Raw genomic sequence first — 20,848 nt, 5'->3', positions numbered from 1 at the left:
CAGACTGGTGGGCTTATGGTCAAGTAATACTTTTTAATCAACATGAATCTATTCTCGAATCTATAGAAGAGTTGGAGTCAGAAGGACAAGTCTGTCACTGATTTACATATTACAATTGAAAGGAAGATTCAAACTAGACAAACAAAATTAAATTCAAAAATGCATTTGAAATGGTATTGTGTAGTACTGATTAACATGTTATTGCCAAAGTTTATAAACTGTTATGGAAATTGAATTTGAAAATGAATGTGTGAAGCACTATATCAGTGGTGGCGAACCTCAGAGCCCTCTCTGTGGGCACGCGTGTCATTGTCCCAGCCCTCCTCCCCCATGGCCCCCTCCTCACCAGCAGCCCCCCCGGAAGATGACTTGGCCCCAGGCGCGGCCCACACAGACCAGAGCAACCAAGGACATGGCAGCCGGGCAGTAGGATCAAAACTCCGCCCCTGCATCCTGTTGTGTGCAGACAATGCTGTGGGGCGGGGGTGGAGGGCATGGTTGTCATGGCACTGCCGGGCCACCTGGGTGATCTGCGGTGGGCCATGGAGGCAGTGGGTGGCCCTGTGGGCAGGTGGGGTGGGGGCAATGGGGGGCGGTTTTTGGGCACTCGGTCTCTAAAAGGTTCACCATCACTGCACTATATGATTCAATGGGCAAAAAACTTTGGGTATAATATAACACTTGAACAATGAGAAAACATGGATGCAGAGTTTAAAATTTACATTTAATATAATTTGCAAAAAAATTTTTTATAAAATGATGTTCTGTTAATATTTAATACCTAATTAATTGTCAAAAGTGTATAAAGCTATTTCAAATGTATGTTGGAAATGTAAAGAAGAAACTTTGATCATGTTTGATGGACTTCTTATAAACAAAAGGAATACTCGGGTAAGATTTATATTTTAATATAGAAATTCTCAAACCGAATATAAAAATCAAACCAGAGACTTTTCCTGTAGGTTTAATGGATAAGAAACTTTAAAAAATGGGGCTGCTAGCACCAGCGTGCAGCTCGCAGCTCATGGCTCACTAGTGCTGGCGCGTGGCTTGTGACTTGGCTAGCGCCGGTGCAAGGCTCGCAGGTTGCAGCTATGCTAGAGCTGGTGTGCAGCTTGTGGTTCAGCTAGCGCCAGTGTGAGGCTCACAGCTCATGGCTTGGCTAGCACTGGCGCACAGCTCAGCTAGGGCCAGTGCAAACTCACGGTTCACAGCTTGGCTAGTGTCGGCGCGAGGCTTATAGCTCGTGGCTTGGCTAGTGCTAGCATGTGGTTCGATGCTCATGGTTCAACTAGCGCCGGTGCAAGGCTCGCAGCTTGGCTAATGCCGGTTTGCAGGTTACGGCTCAGCTAGCACCGGCGCATGGGTTGGGTTCGTGGCTCGGCTAGCGCTGGTGCGAGGCACAGAGCTCACGGGTCAGTCCTCCCATGTGCCAGCGTGTAGGTCAGGGCTCGCAGCTGGTGCCGGCACATGGGGGTGAGTGCATACACATACGTACGTGAACTGGCCAGCCACTCACACGGCCCGGTGGCCAAGAGGCCATAGCCTGGTAGTGGGCTGCAGCCCATAGGTTGGGGACTTCTGTTCTAGAGTCTCAACATTTTTTTGACATCATGGTGACAAAAACTAGGTGCAGTTATAAAGTGGTATTAATACTTCATGTGATCTTGATTCTATCCCTCTAGCACTATGTTGGCTTTTTTTGGCAGCTACAGCACACTGCTGGGTCATATTTAAGTGATTGTCTACTAGAACTCTGAGATCCCTCTCACAGTTACTGCTATTGAGCAAGATACCACCTATACTGTACCTGTGCATTTGGTTTTTCTTGCCTAAATGTAGAACCTTACTTTTTTCACCATTGAATTTCATTTTGTCAGATAGCGCCCAATGTTCAAGATCCTTCTGTCTGTCAAGATCTTTCTATATCTTCAGCCTATCTTCTGGAGTGTTGGCTATTCCTGCCAGCTTGGTGCCATCTGCAAATTTGATGAGTTCCCCTTCTATCCCCTCATCCAAATCATTGATGAAGATGTTGACGAGCACTGGGCCCTTATCAAGTAGTAGGTTGTGGTCTACTTTATCAAATGCCTTACTGAAGGCCAAGTAAATTATATCCACAACAATTATATCCACTAATTTTGTCACCTGGTCAAAGAATGCAATAAAATTTGTCTGGCATGATCTGTTTTTGACAAACTCATGTTGGCTTTTGGTTATGAGTTTGTTTGCCTCTCGGTGTTTGCTGATTCGTTGCTTGATTATCTTTTCCAGAATCTTCCCAGGTATTGAGGTCAGGCTGATAGGTCTGTAGTTTCCTGGATCTATTTTTTTCCTTTTTTGAAGATGGGAACTATATCAGCTCTTTTCCAGTCCTCTGATAGTTCCCCAGAGTTCCAGGATCTTTGAAAGATATAGTTCAGTGGTTCTGAGATCTGCCAGTTCCTTCAGAATCTTGGGGTATAATCCATCTAGCCCTGGTGATTTAAACTCGTGCACCTCACCCATCAAAAGAATGTTTTCACTATTACATAATTTATAACACAACTTCACACTTCCATTTCAATGTACAGAATTAGTACAATGTAGCAATCTAAACCTGTATTAGCACAAATGGCTATTGAGAACCTCTCAAACAAGATCAAACTGAGACAATCTGCTATACTGACAATATACCTCAGTGATCATCTTTCTGAATGTTGTTTACTAAAAAGTAGCTGAGATAATGCCAGGAACTTTGAAAGCAAATTCAGTTTGCTTGTAATTAAAGCTTGAAATAAGGAATACTGAACCATTTTTGGAATAGTATTATATAATATATGTTGTTGTTGTTAATTGCGAAGTCGTGTCCGACCCGTCGCGACCCCATGGACAATGTTCCTCCTGGTCTTCCTGTCCTCTACCATCTTCTGGAGTCCATTTAAATTCACACCTACTGCTTCAGTGACTCCATCCAGCCATCTCATTCTCTGTCGTCCCCTTCTTCTATTGCCCTCAATCTTTCCCAGCATTAGGCTCTTCTCCAGTGAATCCTTCCTTCTCATTAGGTGGCCAAAGTACTTGAGTTTCAACTTCAGGATCTGGCCTTCTAAAGAGCAGTCGGGGTTGATCTCTTCTAGGACTGACCGGTTTGAACGCCTTGCAGTCCAAGGGACTCGCAGGAGTCTTCTCCAGCACCATAGTTCAAAGGCCTCAATTCTTTTGCGCTCAGCCTTTCTTATGGTCCAACTTTCACAGCCATACATTGCAACTGGAAAACCATGGCCTGGACTATACGCACTTTTGTTGGCAGGGTGATGTCTCTGCTTTTTAGTATGCTGTCTAGATTTGCCATAGCTTTCCTCCCCAGGAGCAAGCGTCTTTTAATTTCTTGGCTGCAGTCCCCATCTGAGGTGATCTTGGAGCCCAGAAAAATAAAATCTGTCACTACCTCCATTTCTTCCCCATCTATTTGCCAGGAATTGAGAGGCCGGATGCCATGATTTTGGTTTTCTTAATGTTGAGTTTCAAGCCAACTTTTGCACTCTCCTTCTTCACCCGCATCAAGAGGCTCTTTAGTTCCTCTTCACTTTCTGCCATTAGAGTGGTATCATCTGCATATCTTAGGTTGTTGATATTTCTCCCAGCAATCTTAATTCCAACTTTTGATTCATCTAGCCCTGCCTTTCTCATGATGTGCTCTGCATATAAGTTAAATAGGCAGGGCGACAGTATACAGCCTTGCCGGACTCCTTTTCCAATTTTGAACCAATCAGTGGTTCCGTGTTCGGTTCTCACTGTTGCTTCTTGACCCGCATATAGGTTTCTCAGGAGACAAATGAGATGGTCTGGTACTCCCATCTCTTTAAGAACTTGCCACAATTTGTTGTGATCCACACAATCAAAGGCTTTTGCATAGTCAATGAAGCAGAAGTAGATGTTTTTCTGGAACTCCCTAGCTTTCTCCATGATCCAGCGTATGTTGGCAATTTGATCTCTAGTTCCTCTGCCTCTTCGAAATCCTGCCTGTACTTCTGGTAGTTCTCGATCCACATACTGCTGGAGTCTAGCTTGTAGGATTTTAAGCATAACTTTACTAGCATGTGAAATGAGTGCAATGGTGCGATAGTTTGAACATTCTTTGGCATTGCCTTTCTTTGAAATTGGAATGTAGCACCACCAAGTGACTACATTTAAAGCATCACATGCAGATGTTGGGAATAAACCAGAAAGGGCAAAACTGCTCAGCTGAATATAAATTTAAAATACAGGATTGAACCCAAGTGAACTGTCAAGCTTTGGTAAACTATCTTCCATATAAAGTATTAAACTGTTTTATTTAAACAGCAAAAAATATTTTCCTTATAGTGAGCTAAGACTTTTCTTGATACACTAAGCAAGGGAACAATGTCTTGGTAAGAAGGAAATAGATGGAATATATCTTTCCAAACTTGAGAATTAACAAAAACTTATTTGCTTTTACTTTTCCTACAGATTTTGGAAGGGCTGTTAATACAATCTATATTATAACCTAGTATGACTCTATCTGCATATTTAAAGGTTGTTTGTTACTTCATCAGCGTGATCTAATACAGGTTTGATTCTAATATATTTGTATTCCTTTCTCTTTTTCACTCTTTTTTCCTAAGCAACTTTGCATGAAAATTTTTCCAAACATATTTTGCCATAACTATAACTTCAGTTATAGTATTGCTTCTATGGATTAAGATGTGCTTTCCTTTTAGTTTTCAGAGCTACTATTGCTTGTTATATGAATGTTAAAATATTGCAAGCACAAATGCAAGTATAATTGTCTCAAAGGTGCTTTTTCAAGAGGCAACCAGACTGTTTTTCCCTTGAGGAAGAACAACAAAACATTTTGCTTCTCATCTAAAAAGCTTCATCAGTTATGATGGCAGAGGGTTTGGAATGATAGGTACTGACTGTTGAGAGTGGATGTTAGGGGGCTGGAAGATAGGTTCTGACCGGATGCTGGGGGAGAGGAATAGAAGGATTGTACTTCTTTGCAGTCATCTGATCTTTAGCACTCTCCCTGAGAATCTTGAAGCCACTTGGGGGAGGGGGTTATCTTTGCGCTGCTTGGTAGTTATTTCTGCTTGATAGTTCCTTGATTATAATATGGTTTCCTGCATGATTGTTTGTCTGGTATTGATCCCTGCTTATCCAGGTGTAGGCTGCTGTAGAGTAAGTGTTCCAGTTATTTGGAGGGAAGGAAGTGTGCAGTGGGGTGCCTCAGGGCTCTGTTCTGGGCCCAGTGCTCTTCAACATCTTCATCAACGATTTGGACGAGGGGATAAATGGGGAAATCATCAAATTTTCAGATGACACCAAGCTGGCAGGAATAGCCAACACTCCAGAAGACAGGCTTAGGATACAGGAGGATCTGGACAGACTTGAACACTGGGCGCTATCTAATAAAATGAAATTCAATGGTGAAAAAAGTCAGGTTCTACATTTAGGCAAGAAAAACCAAATGTACAGGTATAGTATAGGGGGTACCTTGCTCAATAGTAGTAACTGTGAGAGGGACCGCGGAGTCCTAGTGGGCAATCACTTAAACATGAGCCAGCAGTGTGCTGCAGCTGCCAAAAAGGCCAACACAATGCTAGGCTGCATTAACAGAGGGATAGAATCAAGATCACGTGAAATATTAATACCACTTTACAATGTCTTGATAAGGCCACACTTGGAATACTGCATCCAGTTTTGGTCACCACGATGTAAAAAGGATGTTGAGACTCTAGAAAGAGTACAGAGAAGAGCAACAAAGATGATTAGGGGACTGGAGGCTAAACCATATAAGGAACAGCTGCTGAAATTGGATATGTTTAGTTTAAATCAGTGGTTCTCAACCTTTTTAATGCCGCGACCCCCAACCGGTCGTAAGTCGAGGACTACTCAACTGGTCGTAAGTCGAGGACTACTCAACTGGTGCAGTATCGTTTGCAGAATGGGACTTTTGGCGGGCTCAGCAGGGCAGAGACAGCCTGGACAATTCCTATTGGCTTTTGAAAGCCAATAGAATTAGACTCTATTCAAGAGAGCCTATTCTATTGGCTTTCAAAAGCCAATAGAATAAAAGGGAGTAGCACAGCTAAGGAAAAGGGGGAAAAAATGGCGGACTGCATTGTTTGGTGACCCCCGTGAAATGGTCGTTTGACCCCAAATGAAGTCCCGACCCACAGGTTGAGAACCACTGGTTTAAATGAAGAGAAGGACGAGGGCGGACATGATAGCAGTGTTCCAATATCTCAGGGGCTGCCACAAAGAAAAGGGAGTCAAGCTATTTTCCAAGGCGCCTGAAGGCAGGACAAGAAGCAACGGGTGGAAACTAATCAAGGAGAGAAGCAACCTAGAACTAAGGAGAAACTTCCTGACAGTTAGAACAATTAACCAGTGGAACAACCTGCCTCCAGAAGCGGTGAATGCTCCAACACTGGAAGTTTTTAAGAAGAGACTGGACAGCCATTTGTCTGAAATGGTGTAGGGTTTCCTGCCTGAGCAGGGGGTTGGACTAGATGACCTCCAAGGTCCCTTCCAACTTTACTACTACTACTATTATTATTAATAATAATAATAATAATAATAATAATAATTCCAATGAAAATTAAAGAATCCGAACAAACTCAAAAAGCAGATTTCAGAGAGTTACCCACTGAAGTAAGATCAGTGTTAATTAAACATATTAAGTAAACTAAAAGAACCCAAGAAGAAAAAAACAGGAATATTAAAAAGTCATACAGACAACAGGACATACAGTGTAAGGACTGTAACAGCCACCTTGTGGGACAGACAGACAACTAGAAGAGCACATCCATGAACACTGTCAATAAGAAGACATAATGAAGTTTCTATAATCTCATAACACACGACAACTCAAACATTATTTCAAATGGGTAACTATGAGCATCCTAGACCAAGCTAAATCCAAAAATGCTAGGATAGTGGTGGCAAACCTATGGCACGGGTGCCAGAGGTGGCACTCAGAGCCCTCTCTGTGGGCACGTGTGCCGTCGCCCCAGTCCTAGGCCTTCAGCTGGGTTTTATAAAAGCTTTTCGCTTTAAGCCTCCGCCGCTGTGTGCAAAAAAAAAAAAAAAGGCTCAATCAGTCAATTTCAACCTCGCGGGAAAAAAAAAGATCTTCCAAAGTTGGAATTGATTGAACTTTTTAGTCCCACGCAGTCTGCCATTACCACCGCAGCCACGTCCACCCAATGGGCCATGCCCACCCAATGGGCCACGCCCACCCGGCACTCAACGATGCATAAGTGGATTTTGGGCAGTTTGGGCACTCAGTCTCTAAAAGGTTCGCCATCACTGTGCTAGGGAACTCCTGGCATTCAGACAAATCAGTCATCAATTGATCCACAGAGATAAACCACATTTACAAAGCATTCAGAAGAGACAATAAAAAGCTAAGAAAGAAATAAAAGACCAGAGCACATACAACAAACATATTGAAAATTATCAAAGAAGATTTTAATGCTTCACCTTGCTCATTCAATATGAACTCAAGGAAATTGTCAGTTTAGGAAGTAGATGAGCAGACATTAACACCAAGGTTAACATTAGACCAATGATCAAGAAGCAAACAATACTCCAATCTAGAAATTACCAACCTGGACAAACAAGCTAACAATAAACAACAGCCCAATCAAGGAACCTCCAAGACCACTCCCACCAACACTGAGAAGTCAAGCTAGTAGTATATAAAATGACAGCAAATCTCACATCCTACTAGCACTGATGATGTTATCAAGTTTGGCAATGAAATATCTTCAAGGAAATAACCAAGCTCAGAGAGCATTAGGGACCCCATAAATCTTCCAATAGATTACCTTAATTGTTTGGAATACAATTGCAATTTTAAGATTTTTTCTGAACCATTTTCTTCTTCCACCCATTTCTTCTCTCCTTGAATGTGATAAACAAGAACTGTTTTATTACCAATTACAATAAAACAATGATTTAACAGAGCAATTGAAAGTAGTGCCTATTATTCCTGATTATCCATTCAACACTGAGGGACTTTATTTAATGTAATTTATAGTAGTTTTCATAAAGACCCCATTACAAAATTTTATTAATTTTTAAACCATCTCAATCATTTTTAGTGATGTTCAACAGGAGCCCCCAAAAACCAGGCCATGGACCGGTACCACGTAATGGAACCAGTCTATGCAAGTGCACAAAGCTTTTTTGCACATACAGGGGATTAGGTTGCACTCACGAAACCACCACCACCACTTCTGCTGGTCCTCAAGAGCCAAAAAGGTTGGGGACCAATGATGTAGAAGGCAATAAAATATCATAGATGTGGTAAAATTAACAAATTTAACTGCCTTGCCTACTACTTAGGGTACAATAGCCTTGTCTATTATTTTAAGGGATGTCAGTACAGAAGTCTGGTTCTTATGAATCCTGCTAAATGGGAAATAAAGCATCTAATCAAAATTTTATTGTAAATTGACTGAAAAATATGATAAAATGTTTTCAATTACAGTAACATGATTCTTCAATTACAGTAACATGATTCTATTTCATAAGTGAGCCAAACCTAGTGTTTAATTTAATAAATACAATATACAAACATGAGCTTTTTTATGGTATGATATTTTTTAACATCTCCAGTATTTATGTTATTCTCAATTAACATATTTCCTGCAACCTTAAGTAGAATAAAAGTAGAGATGACATAAAGGTAATGTAGAAATAATTTGAGAAGGATACAAGAGGGATAATAATGAGATAGGAATACAGATAATATGTATGTCAACTCCAATTCCAAAAGAGCTGGGGAGAGAGACAAATAATATTGAAAGAGCTTATTGTTTAACACCCTGATATAATTTTAAAAATGGGCTGTCATCTATCAAAGATATATAGGCCTCACAGAATATCTGACTATGTACAGCTGTTAAATAATCACGCCAGATTACTGACTAACATTCCATCCTTACAGCTCTGTAACAGAACATAAACTTTTATTTTAAAATTCCAGGCTCAATTTCTGGCATCTCCATATATAATCAAGAAAGACACCTGCCTGAAACATTTGAAAATCAAGATCTAGTCAATCTACATAACACTATATGAGATGAACCACTGTTATTATCATGTAAGAAAGTTTTTATGTCTCACTAAATCTCTCTCAATGTCTTTTTAAGGACTCAATAATTTGCAGGGCATATGATTAGGATTTTCAACAAGCTTTCTCTAATATTTTAGATAGCAAACTAGTAAAATATAGAGTAGATCATATTTTTGTCCCTGAGCTGATAGAATGAAACAATGTTCATCAATGGTATCTAAACTGAAAGACTGAAGATGCATAAAATACAATATGAAAATGACCTTCAAGTATAAAAATGCTCTCATATATAATTATATTAGCAAGTTTATTTTAAACTGTTCATATGACATTATTTTTCAAATTGTCTTCAGGAAGAACTTACTGATAATACAAGCTGATGATTGTAGAAAGAACCAACTAACTTAGTAAGTGATACAGATTCACCTTGACTTATGACTGGTCACTAAACAACTGGTCACAGTCACAATGGCACTGGAAGAGGTGCTTTATGACTCATAATCACTTCATAAAACATTGTGCTGTGAGCCCCCTTGTCACAGAACATTTCAAGTACTTAGCAACCTGTTCATGTTTACAACTGGTTGACAAGTGCCATGAAATCTTCTTTGCCAGTTTCCCCAAAAAGTCAAACCTGCCGTTGGGCAGGTTTCAAGTGGAGGGGATGTTGGATTTGAGGATCATTCATCCAGTGTGCTGAGGGTATCCCCTTCCATCCATTCAATGAGGAGAAATCCTTCCACTAGCAGGAGGAATAGATCTGAAATCTTACAAAAACCAGTGTTCTTGCAATCATACTCCTTGGTGGGGCAGGGAAAGCCTGGGCCCTCTCCCTGGCACTCCATTTGATAACCCACCTAATGACCACAACTGTGAGAGCAAAGATTGTGGTTGTTGAGCAAAGCAGTCCCATGGTGTCTTGCTTAACAACTACCTCACTCAATGAATGAGATTTTGGGCAGCAAGTGAAGGACTACCTGTAATACCTTCTTGACTGAGTTTATTACCAGGCTAGAGGGCCACATGACTAGACAATAGAAATACTGAATTTTCTACACTAGCGAGATTAAATGAATTTTGGAGTCATTCCCAAATTCTATAGATTTCAAAGTACATTTAAGAGTTACTCATATTTTCTGAATGTAGTGCTTACAAAACTGTTCAGTTAAATCTATCATCATGCCTATGTTGACCACAGTAATGGAAACTATCATCTCAAAAATGCCAAGTTGGGGAATCAATGATGTTAACACAGTGTTCTCTGTTACCATAGTATGTGTGTTATAAATCAAGCAGTAAATATGCCAATCAAACTTTAAAAAGGAAATAGCTATTCACAGTTAAATATTGTATTCCTTTTTATTATTTAAGCTGTTATATAGTGCTATCTACTTTTCAGACTAGTCTACCAAAGAACTAGAAAACATTATGTTATGAAATTGATTCAATAACTATCTACACCAAACCATTCAGAGTCTTATAAGCATTAGGTACAGATTAAACAAATTGAGTGTCACAGATCTCTGGCCTTGTAACCTGATTATTAACCAAGCTTTATAGCCACTAAAAATGCCATCTGTTTTCAAAGGCAATAACCATTATTACTGTAGTTACTTAGACTTATTACTAAAGCAGGATCACTGACATCAGGTATCTGTAGAAGATGACCAGGCTGAGCCTGAGAGTGGGGTCAAATGCATAATCAGTTTGGAGTCACTATACTCCTACAGGAGACTTAAACCAACCCCCCTGAATTCCATTGACTCTTATCTAGACCCAATTGACCTTGATTGTTAGTAGATCTGATTATTGTGTATAGGTAGCAAGTAATAAGCTTGAAGTATTTTGAACTAAACTCTTTCTGGTTACTTGCACCTGACAATAAAGGTTATCTAATACCCCAAATGAGAAAAAGCACTTTGCTAGCAAACTAGAAATAAATATCTTAGCACTGTGGACAACAACAAAGATATATCTAGAATTATAAATGTGACCATTCATAGGGTAGGTTATCTGTTCACATTCTGGAATAAGTCTGTCTAATAAAGCCCTTCTATTTTGTCAGAATCCATTCTCAGTTGCATGGTCAAGTATGTGCTAATATACCGAGGCTACAACAACTGCCACTTAAGTAGGCATATGTAGTAGACTATTCCTCTACCCCAAAATGCAAGTTCTTGCTAAAATCTTTATGTTGCCATTTTCTGTATTTTTAATGTGGAATAAACTTCAACAAATGAAACAGAACCAATAATTATATATTATTTGACTGTAAGATAACATGGCATTAAGAAGTTGTAGAGGCTAACAAATTTTTAAAAATCCCAGTTTAATTCTACTAGAAAATAATCTAGACTGCTTGCTAATTGCAGAAAAAGTAATTACACATAATTTTACTAGAGACCTAAAAAGGCTAAGACAAAAAAGGACCACATGATTATTTCACAAACGAAATTTTAGAATAAGAACTATTTGAGAAAACATAATTTTTCATTCATATGAAGTATATGAATGGCAGTATGCATTCTTCCCAACTGATATTAGATTTTCCAGGAATAATGCTAAGATAAATGATTGTTCAATGCAAACAATAGACTTCATAAATAATAACAGAAATGGATAAATAAATGGAGAGGCAATTTAGTATAAGCATTGGCCTAAAAATCAGGAGATTGCAAGTTCTACTCCCGTTTTAAGTATGAAAATCACTGGGTGATGTTGGGTCCTTCACTCTTTCTAAGCCCAACCCATCTCACAAGGCTGTTATTGTGGAGAAAAGAGGAGGAAAAAATATTAGGTAAATTTGCTATCTTGAGTTAAAGTAATAAAGGTTGGATAAAAATCTAATAAATATATAAATACTGTGAGACAATTCAATTTAAACTTCTACCTGTACATACATGAATTTATCTTATGTACCAAGTAACATTCATGCCTGAAGCCCAGTAAACGTTGGAGGTTTTCTTAAAAAAAAAAAAAATAGCATGGTGGTATGCAACACTGGGTCATAGAGATCATGATATGGGTAAAATTATTACTTAAAGTGAAACTCTCACTTTTTGCAGATTTGATTAATTACTCTGTCAATATTACATTATGGACTAAATATCTGATACTAATAATTTATTTATTCATCTTTTTTAAAATATTTATACAGCTGACCTGCCCATCTTGAACCAAACTCTGGATAGTTCACAAATCAAATTACGCACAAATGTCTTGCAGGAATAGCAAAACTAATTTACACTTACACTTATTTTAAACCTGATGCTAACATGTGTAAGAACTCTGTAAATACAATATTCAACAGACTTTTGGATTAAACAAGCAGTAACAACAACTGTGTGGCATATTATACATAGACATATAACACAGTAGTCAGAGAAAAATACAGTAAATAAATAAATGACCATGGGATCCACCTGCAAACATATGCCAATTAATGTAATTTAAATAAAAAATAGATTTGTAAATATGTAAATATTCTTTATACATCGTGGTTTTTTAAGTAGGCATGTGTCTTCCTCTGTCTTGCATACAGGCTAGATGCAACTATCTCTACTGCAGATAACACAGGAGTGGAATAAAATATCTTAGTCAAGAAATAAAGGTACAATTCCTAGCCTAATCTAACAATTTGCATGTTGAAGAGCTAACTAAAATGTTAAAATTTAGAGCAGTTTAAGGCATTGTAGATAAATCTATGAAATATTAAATGAACATAAAATGCAAACATTTACAATAAGTACAAGACATATATTAAACATGGAAAGGTCATAAGCTCTTTGGGAGAACTTAAATACATTAACTTGAAAATGATTGTTTACAATTACGGTACACTTGTTTCCAGCTAATATGCACGGGAGTATATTGCAATGAAAGAAATCATCAAGAAATGTAATAAGCATCTAACAAATTTTTATATAACTTTGGAAATACAAATTTAGTAGACAGCAATATTATTAGTCCTTGTTATATAAACTTAAACATGGCATGGAAATAACAGCAATTTTCTTCTTGGCCAGCTATTCTAATTTCAGGAGCTAATTATATGTGAACGCGCATAATAAAATACCGTATATACAAGCTACTTAGAACACATTCCTACATATGTTTATGCAGAATTAAACTCCACTAATTTCACCAAAACTTGCAGGTAATATTTTAGTTTAACTGTACACAACTAAATGTAGCTGCCCTTACATTCAAATACATATTGGATGTATGCCAATTACATATAATTAACTGTTTCATATTATTCATGCCCATCCATAATGAGTTTGCAGAAAAACACTAAAGAATGTTTTTTTTAACCCAAGAACCACTTTTCAGAATAAATGTTACTGTACGTATTTCCTCAATACAGCAACTATTAATTTACAGTACCATCTCACGCATACCTGTTCAGAAGCCTGAACACTACATTCACGTAAATTGTAGAGTTGCATGCACCTTTCTACCGTCGCAGACAAATGCAAAACCTAGCGGTGAAGGTGCATTCTGAAAGAGGGCTCGTCAGAGCGGTAGCAACCGTGAACAATGCAACCGCAATAGAGACTGGAGCCAAGGCACCGCTACAGACCTGTTCAGTGCTCGCTTTATTTATTTATTTTTAAGGTGTTCCAGGACCTCCTCTCCCACTCTCGCAACATCTGAATTCCGGGGTCTGCCCCTTTAAAATTAATTTCCCACTGAAAGCCAGCAGAGGGAGATGAGACCGTCTCGCCAGTTCCATCGTGACTCTTGTTTTTGTTAAATGGGGGGTATTTAAATGTCGTGCTGTCAATCAAAGAGCACTTCCCCTGAAAGCCGCGACAGCAGCGAGGGTTTCCTTGGATAAATACTCTCCGAAAGCTGCCTCTTCTTCCGAAACTTCAACGCCGCCTCCACCCGCCAGCGACGGGTTCCAGCCCGGTAGTTGGAAGATCAAAGCCGAAAGGAAACAGTGTGTCCCCTGCGCCACCAGCCAGGCAGCCTCGAAACTTGTTCCTTTGTTTCAAGGTCCGTGGATACCACCACTACCCCGCGCTCCCTCTCCGGGCAGAAGCAACCCAGCCTTTTGAAACGCCACAACGCTCGCACTTGGGAGGGCTCTTCTACCTCCCACGGGACGCGCCCACGCATAAAAGACACGCGCCTCCGCGGAGGACAGGTACCACGTCAGAAAGAGCAGAAGCCCACAAAACTCGGACACTCTGAGCTCAGAAAGGCAGGAGAAGTCCCCTCGAAGTCTCCATACCTAGAGAGCGGAGGACAGAGGCACAGGCACTAACCCTAACCTCGTTACTCGTACTCACGCACAAAAGACACGAGAACACAGCTCAGCCTCCCCCCCCCGTTAAGAGAAACTGAATTACGGCACCTAACTTTTCCGTACCCTCTAAACCCCACCGAAAACCTCCGAGAGCTCTTCGCTAACCTCAGTTCCGAAGTCCTTATATAACTCCACACCGAAAAGGGGGGAAGAGACAGAGAACAGGAGGGCGACCGCTGCTTAAACGCTGCTGCTTCCTGGTTAGCTGAAAGCCCTGAGCTGCCTCTTCCTCATTGTCCTCCGTTGTTCGTTGTTTTCCCCTCGGCGCCCACAGAAGGTCTCCCCCTTAGAAAGTGGGACGTTTTTGTTTTGTTATCGTCTCCCCCGAAAAAGGACGCGTGGCTGCCAGCCAGCCCTTTACCTGCCATGGAACCAGTCCTTGCATATGTCGCACTCGATCATGAAGCGGTTCACATCGTAGGGTTCCCGGCACACGCAATACACAGGGGTCGTGCTCGCCGCCGCCGTTCCGGCCATCTTTAAAGAACTCGCTCACTCTCTTGAGTGACTGCCTGAGCCACCCTGCTTTCCCTTCTCGCGCCCCCCCTCCGCCTTCTCCTCCCCCTCCCCACCACTACGAGCCCCAACCAACAGCCGCCGCCGGCCCAGCCAGTCAAGTCGGCAGCACCAATAACAACAGCGCGCGTGCGGAACGCCGGCCCTGACGCGCGCGCACACGCGCGCCCCAGTCTCCCACATTGAACGCGCGCGGCCGCCCCTTCTTCCTGGCCAGCGAACAAACGGCGAGGGCACGCGCGATGAAAAGGAACCGTCACGTAAGGTACATCTTGGAGCATGCGCTCTAAAGACACCATATAGCGGTGGGGAATGACACTGACGGCGACGGGTGCGGGGGAGCCGAAGAGGGCGAGATGCTGGGAAACACCTCTGAGACGTAGAAGGTTTCGTGCGTCTTTTTCGGCTCTAAGAGACGCGCGCGAAAAAAGAAGAGGGGGGATTGCGTGAAAGAAGGGGCGCGTGTACCGTTGCCGGAAGTGTGTACAGTAACTCTTTTTCGGACTTAAACAGACAGCAGAGAAGAGCACGTGTCATCACACAACCCTCTCCCCCTCTCTTCTGGGTTTTTTTCCTTTTTTTGGTGGGCGGGGCTCCAACTCGCTGGAACAAACGGATAATGAAGTCTCTGGCACATGCTGACTCCGCCCCATTCCGCCTCGTCCTGCTTGAAAGTCGTCACGTGAGGCGGGAAGGAAGGTGCCGCGAGGACATAGAAAATGGGGAGAAAAAAAAAAAAGCAGGCACTGTCAGCGTCGGTCGCTCCCTCCCTCTTATGCAACTGAGCGAGGACGGGCAGAAGAGAGCGCTATACGGAAATTGCGCTCTTGACTTTGTTTCTTCGGTCTCGGGAGGCTGCAAGATCTCTGACAGCATAGCTGAGCGAGCATAAACGTATTTCCCGCGTCGGTTACTTTTCACTCAGAATTGAGCCGAAAGACAATCCCTAACAACTGAGTTGTAAATAGGTTCCGCTAGTGTTGCGGGCTGCCTTCTAGCCAAACGGTTTTTTTTTAACCCACTACAGTATTTATTTTATCTGTCCTTTCACTTTCACTGCCCGTAAGATAGGTTGCTACACAATTTGGATGGGGTTTCCCCGTCTCGTCAATATTTTTAAGGAATTCTGGAGATGCTGCTTTAACATTGAGCGCCTCAATGTTACATTTGCCATTGTAGTTTTATGCCGCGGTCTCTTAACTGCAGGTGAGAGGATTTGAAGCATTAGATAAAGAGCGAGGGTGAAATTTAAAATTTCCAGTCAATTTTGTACTACAGATTTAAAGGGACACCTTGTCTGAGCTTTTTAGAAATATATTCTGAAGAAAAACAAATGGAGGAACTAATCCATTGCATATTATAAAATGATATTTAAGTATAAATACCAATGCTTCAAAATAAGGGACAATTGATATTAGGAACAATATGATAATTTTAAAGTAACATATGATTGATGACCTTAACACCTTTAGGCCTATAGATTTCGGTGAGATTTACTTCTAAGTAAATATCTTTGCAAATAAAGCCTCTTTATTTTAAATATTTTACAATGAATGACTGTATTGTGAACATGAATAAAAGGAGATATCCCTTTAAATTAAAGCAAAGACCTTTCATAAAAAGTTTAATATAATGCTTTGGGAAACTTTGAATGTCCTAAATGAGCTATTATCCTGCTTTGTGAACTTTGCCAGCATTGAAATTTCAATTGTAAAAGCATAGAAAGTTGAGCTAAAGGCTTTTAATATGATAACTGTTCAAAATGTAAATCCTACCTTGCTATGCCTGTCAGAACAAAATTATGAAGAATGGACTTACATTAGTGCTATCAGCAATGCTGCAAAAATCCAGATGACTAATAGATAATAATTAAAAGTTTTCTGCATATCTTTGCTACTATGTAGTGATTGTCTGTATTTTTTTGCAGCACAAATATGGAAACCCTAAAGTCACAAGGAAATTCTTTATAAGCTTTATATCCAGCCATAGAGTATGAATATTCAGTGGGCAAAGTTAGGTCATTCTGGCTAATACATCTTTCTGGCTTATTTTGCTGGATATACTTTGTTCTAGAAATGTCTATAATGCCTGCAAATATTATTATAGGTTTCATAGATAGCCTCAAGTTATCACTTTCTTATTTTTAAAGGAAAAGTTATTGATTTTCCCCCTCAGGATTCAGGAGCAGAAAAAGAAAACTCTGGAGTTGTCATAGGTATCAATATATTAATCTGTGAGCTGTGAAGAAGGATGGCACTGTTGAGACCAGAACTTGCAGGGTACTTGATTTCTAAAGTTCATTTAAACCAGCTTCTTGTTCAGTGAAATGGTGGTTCTTGCACTTGTTGTATTGTTCAGTTAAGAAAAAATCTCTAAGAGTGTTCTGCCATTTTAAATGGTGACTGACAGCCTGATCCTGCCTCTGAGACCAGTCCTCTTTGCAGTGTGACAAGTCCCAGCTGCAAGGAACTCACCATCTCATAAACCAAAACCTGCTATTCAATAAGGCCAGCTGCAATCTGCTCCATTTTATGGTAATTAAAAATAGCATTTGTGCACCTGGTAGGCTGCCAGTGCAGCTGCTACAGATATGTACTAAATTTGAATGCCTAGATGCCATACATATCATCTCACCCTTTGGTTCATCTGGAATATGCAATGGAGCAAATGTCTCTGGCTACCATTTACAAATTTTTGACAAATTTCTGTGTCAAGCTGTGTAATAAGAAGGGATTTTGTAGTAGAAATTTTAGTGGAAATTCAAAATGGTTGTATTTTTATTCTGAGAATTTAATTTTTATGTAAATGTTGGATCCCACTTTATCTTTTGCAAGAGTTGTGTTTCAGACTTTGGAAATAATTTCAGAAATAAATTTCACTGAATTCAGTTGGGTTTAACTCCATGGGACAAGAGTACTTTTCCAGACAAATATGTTTCTTTACCCACTTTTAACTCTTACTAGTAGCTCTTCCTTGCTTAATTTTTTATGATCAGATACCTTGCCTCATTTCTAATTAAGCAGGTGTTGCATGTTTCATAATACTACAAAAACTTGTAAAACCTGTGAATAGTGATGATACATGGATGAATATTCTACCCACAGGCAGGATTGACTGTATTGTATCAGCACATCTAAATAGGCTGTTGCTCACATTTACATGTCTACTATTATAATAAGATGGCTAAGGAATGAAACATATTTAGTTCCACCTATGTTTTATAACCCTTAAGCATGTCATCTGAACACAACAAATTCTGTTTCTGGCCTGGCTTATCAATGATCAGTTAACGTTCCATAAACCAAAAGTAGCATGCATCCTGTGTCCAAATTAAGTTTAATCTTTAGGAATCATTAAGAGAACAAGGAAGGAAGCCATACTATTTGATGGGAAATTCAGTATGCCTAGAAGAAGCAATCAGATTAAGCAATGCAAGCAGATGCCCCATATGAACATATTCTCTATCATTCTTCTTTAAAGCTACTAGAGCTCTTCCATGAAAGTTGTATTTTGGCCTTAGATGTTGAACTAGTTTTTCAGTATGTCATTCTGGTGCTTTTTTAAAAAAAACAACATAGCAATTGGCTACTAAGTCAAGTTCAAAATGCTTTTGCTGTACAAGCCTCTAGATGCCTTGGGATAATGATATCTGTCATCTTAGTTGCAAAGCTAGAGCATCAGTTGATTTTTAAGATAATAAGGTTGTATCGTGCTTGTGTGTCCAGTTGACAATATCATCTTGTGAACAATTATAGGTGGACCTTATGATCACTGGTAGATGAGACCTCAGCTGGCATTGTCATTGTTTGGCACTTGTCCTCTGGAATTCTCTCTGTTCTGAAATCCATACAGCACCATTATTTTACAAACCTGTTGACAATTTACCTTTACTCAGAACTTTCCTGACTGAATTATAGATAGTTCAGGCTTCATCTGGGATTTTTCCTTTCCTTCAGACACATTAACACACACATACAGTACACCTTCCCCTTTAATGTTATCATACTCTCAAGTAATAGTTTTGTGTAGTCCTGAAGACTGCACAACAACTTATTCTTTCAGACTAAATGTCTCCCAAAGTATATGGTAGATATTTTAATATGTGATTGTGAAGTTCTAATGTGCTTTGTATATGTTTTGATTAATGTATCAACTGAAAGTTCTTTATAATTAGAAATGACATAACCTGTATTTGAATAATGTTGCCAAATTAAGTAGAAATGAATGTAATTGAAGGTGGAAAAAGTAAATTTGGTTGTGCAGGTGAAGTTCTTGATGCTTGAAGATCCAAAAACAGCTTAAGAACAAGTGGGTGATGATCTATGTAATGTAATAGAAAAAATATAATGTAATAAACAGAAACAAATATTAGGACATGACAAACAGAATAAATAAAACACCACAGATTACAAACGAAGAAAACTATATCAGTTATCAAAAATACATCACTTTGGTGAGGCTTAAAATCAGATTGTTAATACTGTTATGTAAACAAATGTAATTAAGATCTACCATTAGGATCACATTTAAATAACAAAACATGAATAAAAACCTACGATTGCTACAAACAAAGTAAAATGGGATAATTAAAAGTTTATAAGTAGGCCTGCACAATTCATAGAGGGAGAAAGGCAAGATTGGTGCCCAAAATAATTGTGGGTCACAAAGGAATCCTGGTGTACCAAGTGTTTAGTGATATGGCGGAAGCATTGGAGCTAGCAAGGTCCATAAGACCTAGAGACAGTGTATCTTTCAGAACGGAAGTAGTTGTGAAAATGACAGCAGTGCCCCTTTTCCTGGTGGCTGTGAAGTTTGGCAGCAATGGATTATTTTTTTAAAAGTGCAATCACCTTGCACAAGACTACTTGGTAGTCCACATATTGTGCAAACCTGATCTAGAAGGTAGACCCTGTGTGCCAGCGAGTGGATTTCATGGATACTGAAAAAAATGTAGGTACTGAGTGTGTGCTCAGATATTGACAAAAGTGAGGTGTATATTTCATCTTTTCCATATGATAGAACTCTGTAGAGATAAAAATTAGGGTGCATCAACAAATCCGATCATTCAGAAAGAGCACAACACTTTCCAAAATCCCTGAGCCAGATTTTGCAATGATTAAAAGCAAGTGTATTTCATCTGGATTTAACCGTTTTTTAAATCTTAAAAAGTATAAAACCGTCCACTATAGCTCTCTGGTTTTTCTACTACATGCCAATTATAAGACTCATGTAATGATCTTATGAGAACTGCAGTTTTATCCAATTGCACATTGTTAAATGACATTTATGGTTTACTGTGTCATGCAGACCAAAAGGTTCAATATAATATTTCTATTTTGAGATTGCCCAACTCCCCAATGACTCTGAGTGGTTTCTCATGAAAAAAGCATTTAAAGGAAAGCAATGTGTATCAAAGAAGAAGAAATATAACAACAGAAACCTGATCCTATAACACAGAGAGACCAAAAGAGACCAAAATCCCAAGAGGGCTCAGTGACCATCCTAACCCAAGGCCTGGGAGAGTAACCAAGATTTTAACAATTTGTGAAAAATCAATAATGTGGTAGCAGTAGAGATCTCTAGGGAGACACTATTCCAAAGACTGCTACAAGAAAACAGACTTCAAAGTTGCAACAGTTTGTTACTCCAGTTTATAGATATCCAAGATGACAGCTTTTTTTTTATTTTGCACATGTTAAGGCACAACCCTCATTTAAAAATACACTGGATTTTCTCCTCAGTCCCACTGCTACCACCACCACTACCCCACTGAAAAAAGTATATAGTAAAAAGCTAGTGGAGATGTGAAAACAAAAACAGAGAAGGGACAGAAAGGAGACCAAGGAACAAAAAAGATGCATATAGATTGACTAGAATTGTAGAGTTGGTTCTGGGCTTCTTTAGATATGTTCCAAATGAAAATAATC

General features: G+C 39.6%; 1 protein-coding gene across 4 annotated transcripts in view; it reads right to left on the bottom strand.

Annotated features, from left to right (window-relative positions):
- KDM7A (lysine demethylase 7A) overlaps positions 1-19,133 on the bottom strand; it is an 81,508-nt gene extending 62,375 nt beyond the window's left edge. Inside the window, exon 1 of one of the 4 annotated variants that reach the window (XM_039362127.1) lies at positions 14,767-19,133. In XM_039362127.1, coding sequence (XP_039218061.1) covers positions 14,767-14,882 — 116 coding nt within the window. In that variant the 5' untranslated portion in view covers positions 14,883-19,133. The other 3 variants (XM_039362137.1, XM_039362147.1, XM_039362156.1) reach the window with 3 other exon arrangements.
- Positions 19,134-20,848: the final 1,715 nt, after the last annotated feature.

Source organism: Crotalus tigris, unplaced genomic scaffold (genome assembly GCF_016545835.1).
Source record: "Crotalus tigris isolate CLP2741 ecotype Arizona unplaced genomic scaffold, ASM1654583v1 scf7180000017588.1960692, whole genome shotgun sequence".
NCBI classification, from domain to species: Eukaryota; Metazoa; Chordata; class Lepidosauria; order Squamata; family Viperidae; genus Crotalus; species Crotalus tigris.
The sequence above is the reverse complement of the archived record's forward strand: the minus strand, read 5'-3'. Positions and strand labels throughout refer to the sequence as shown.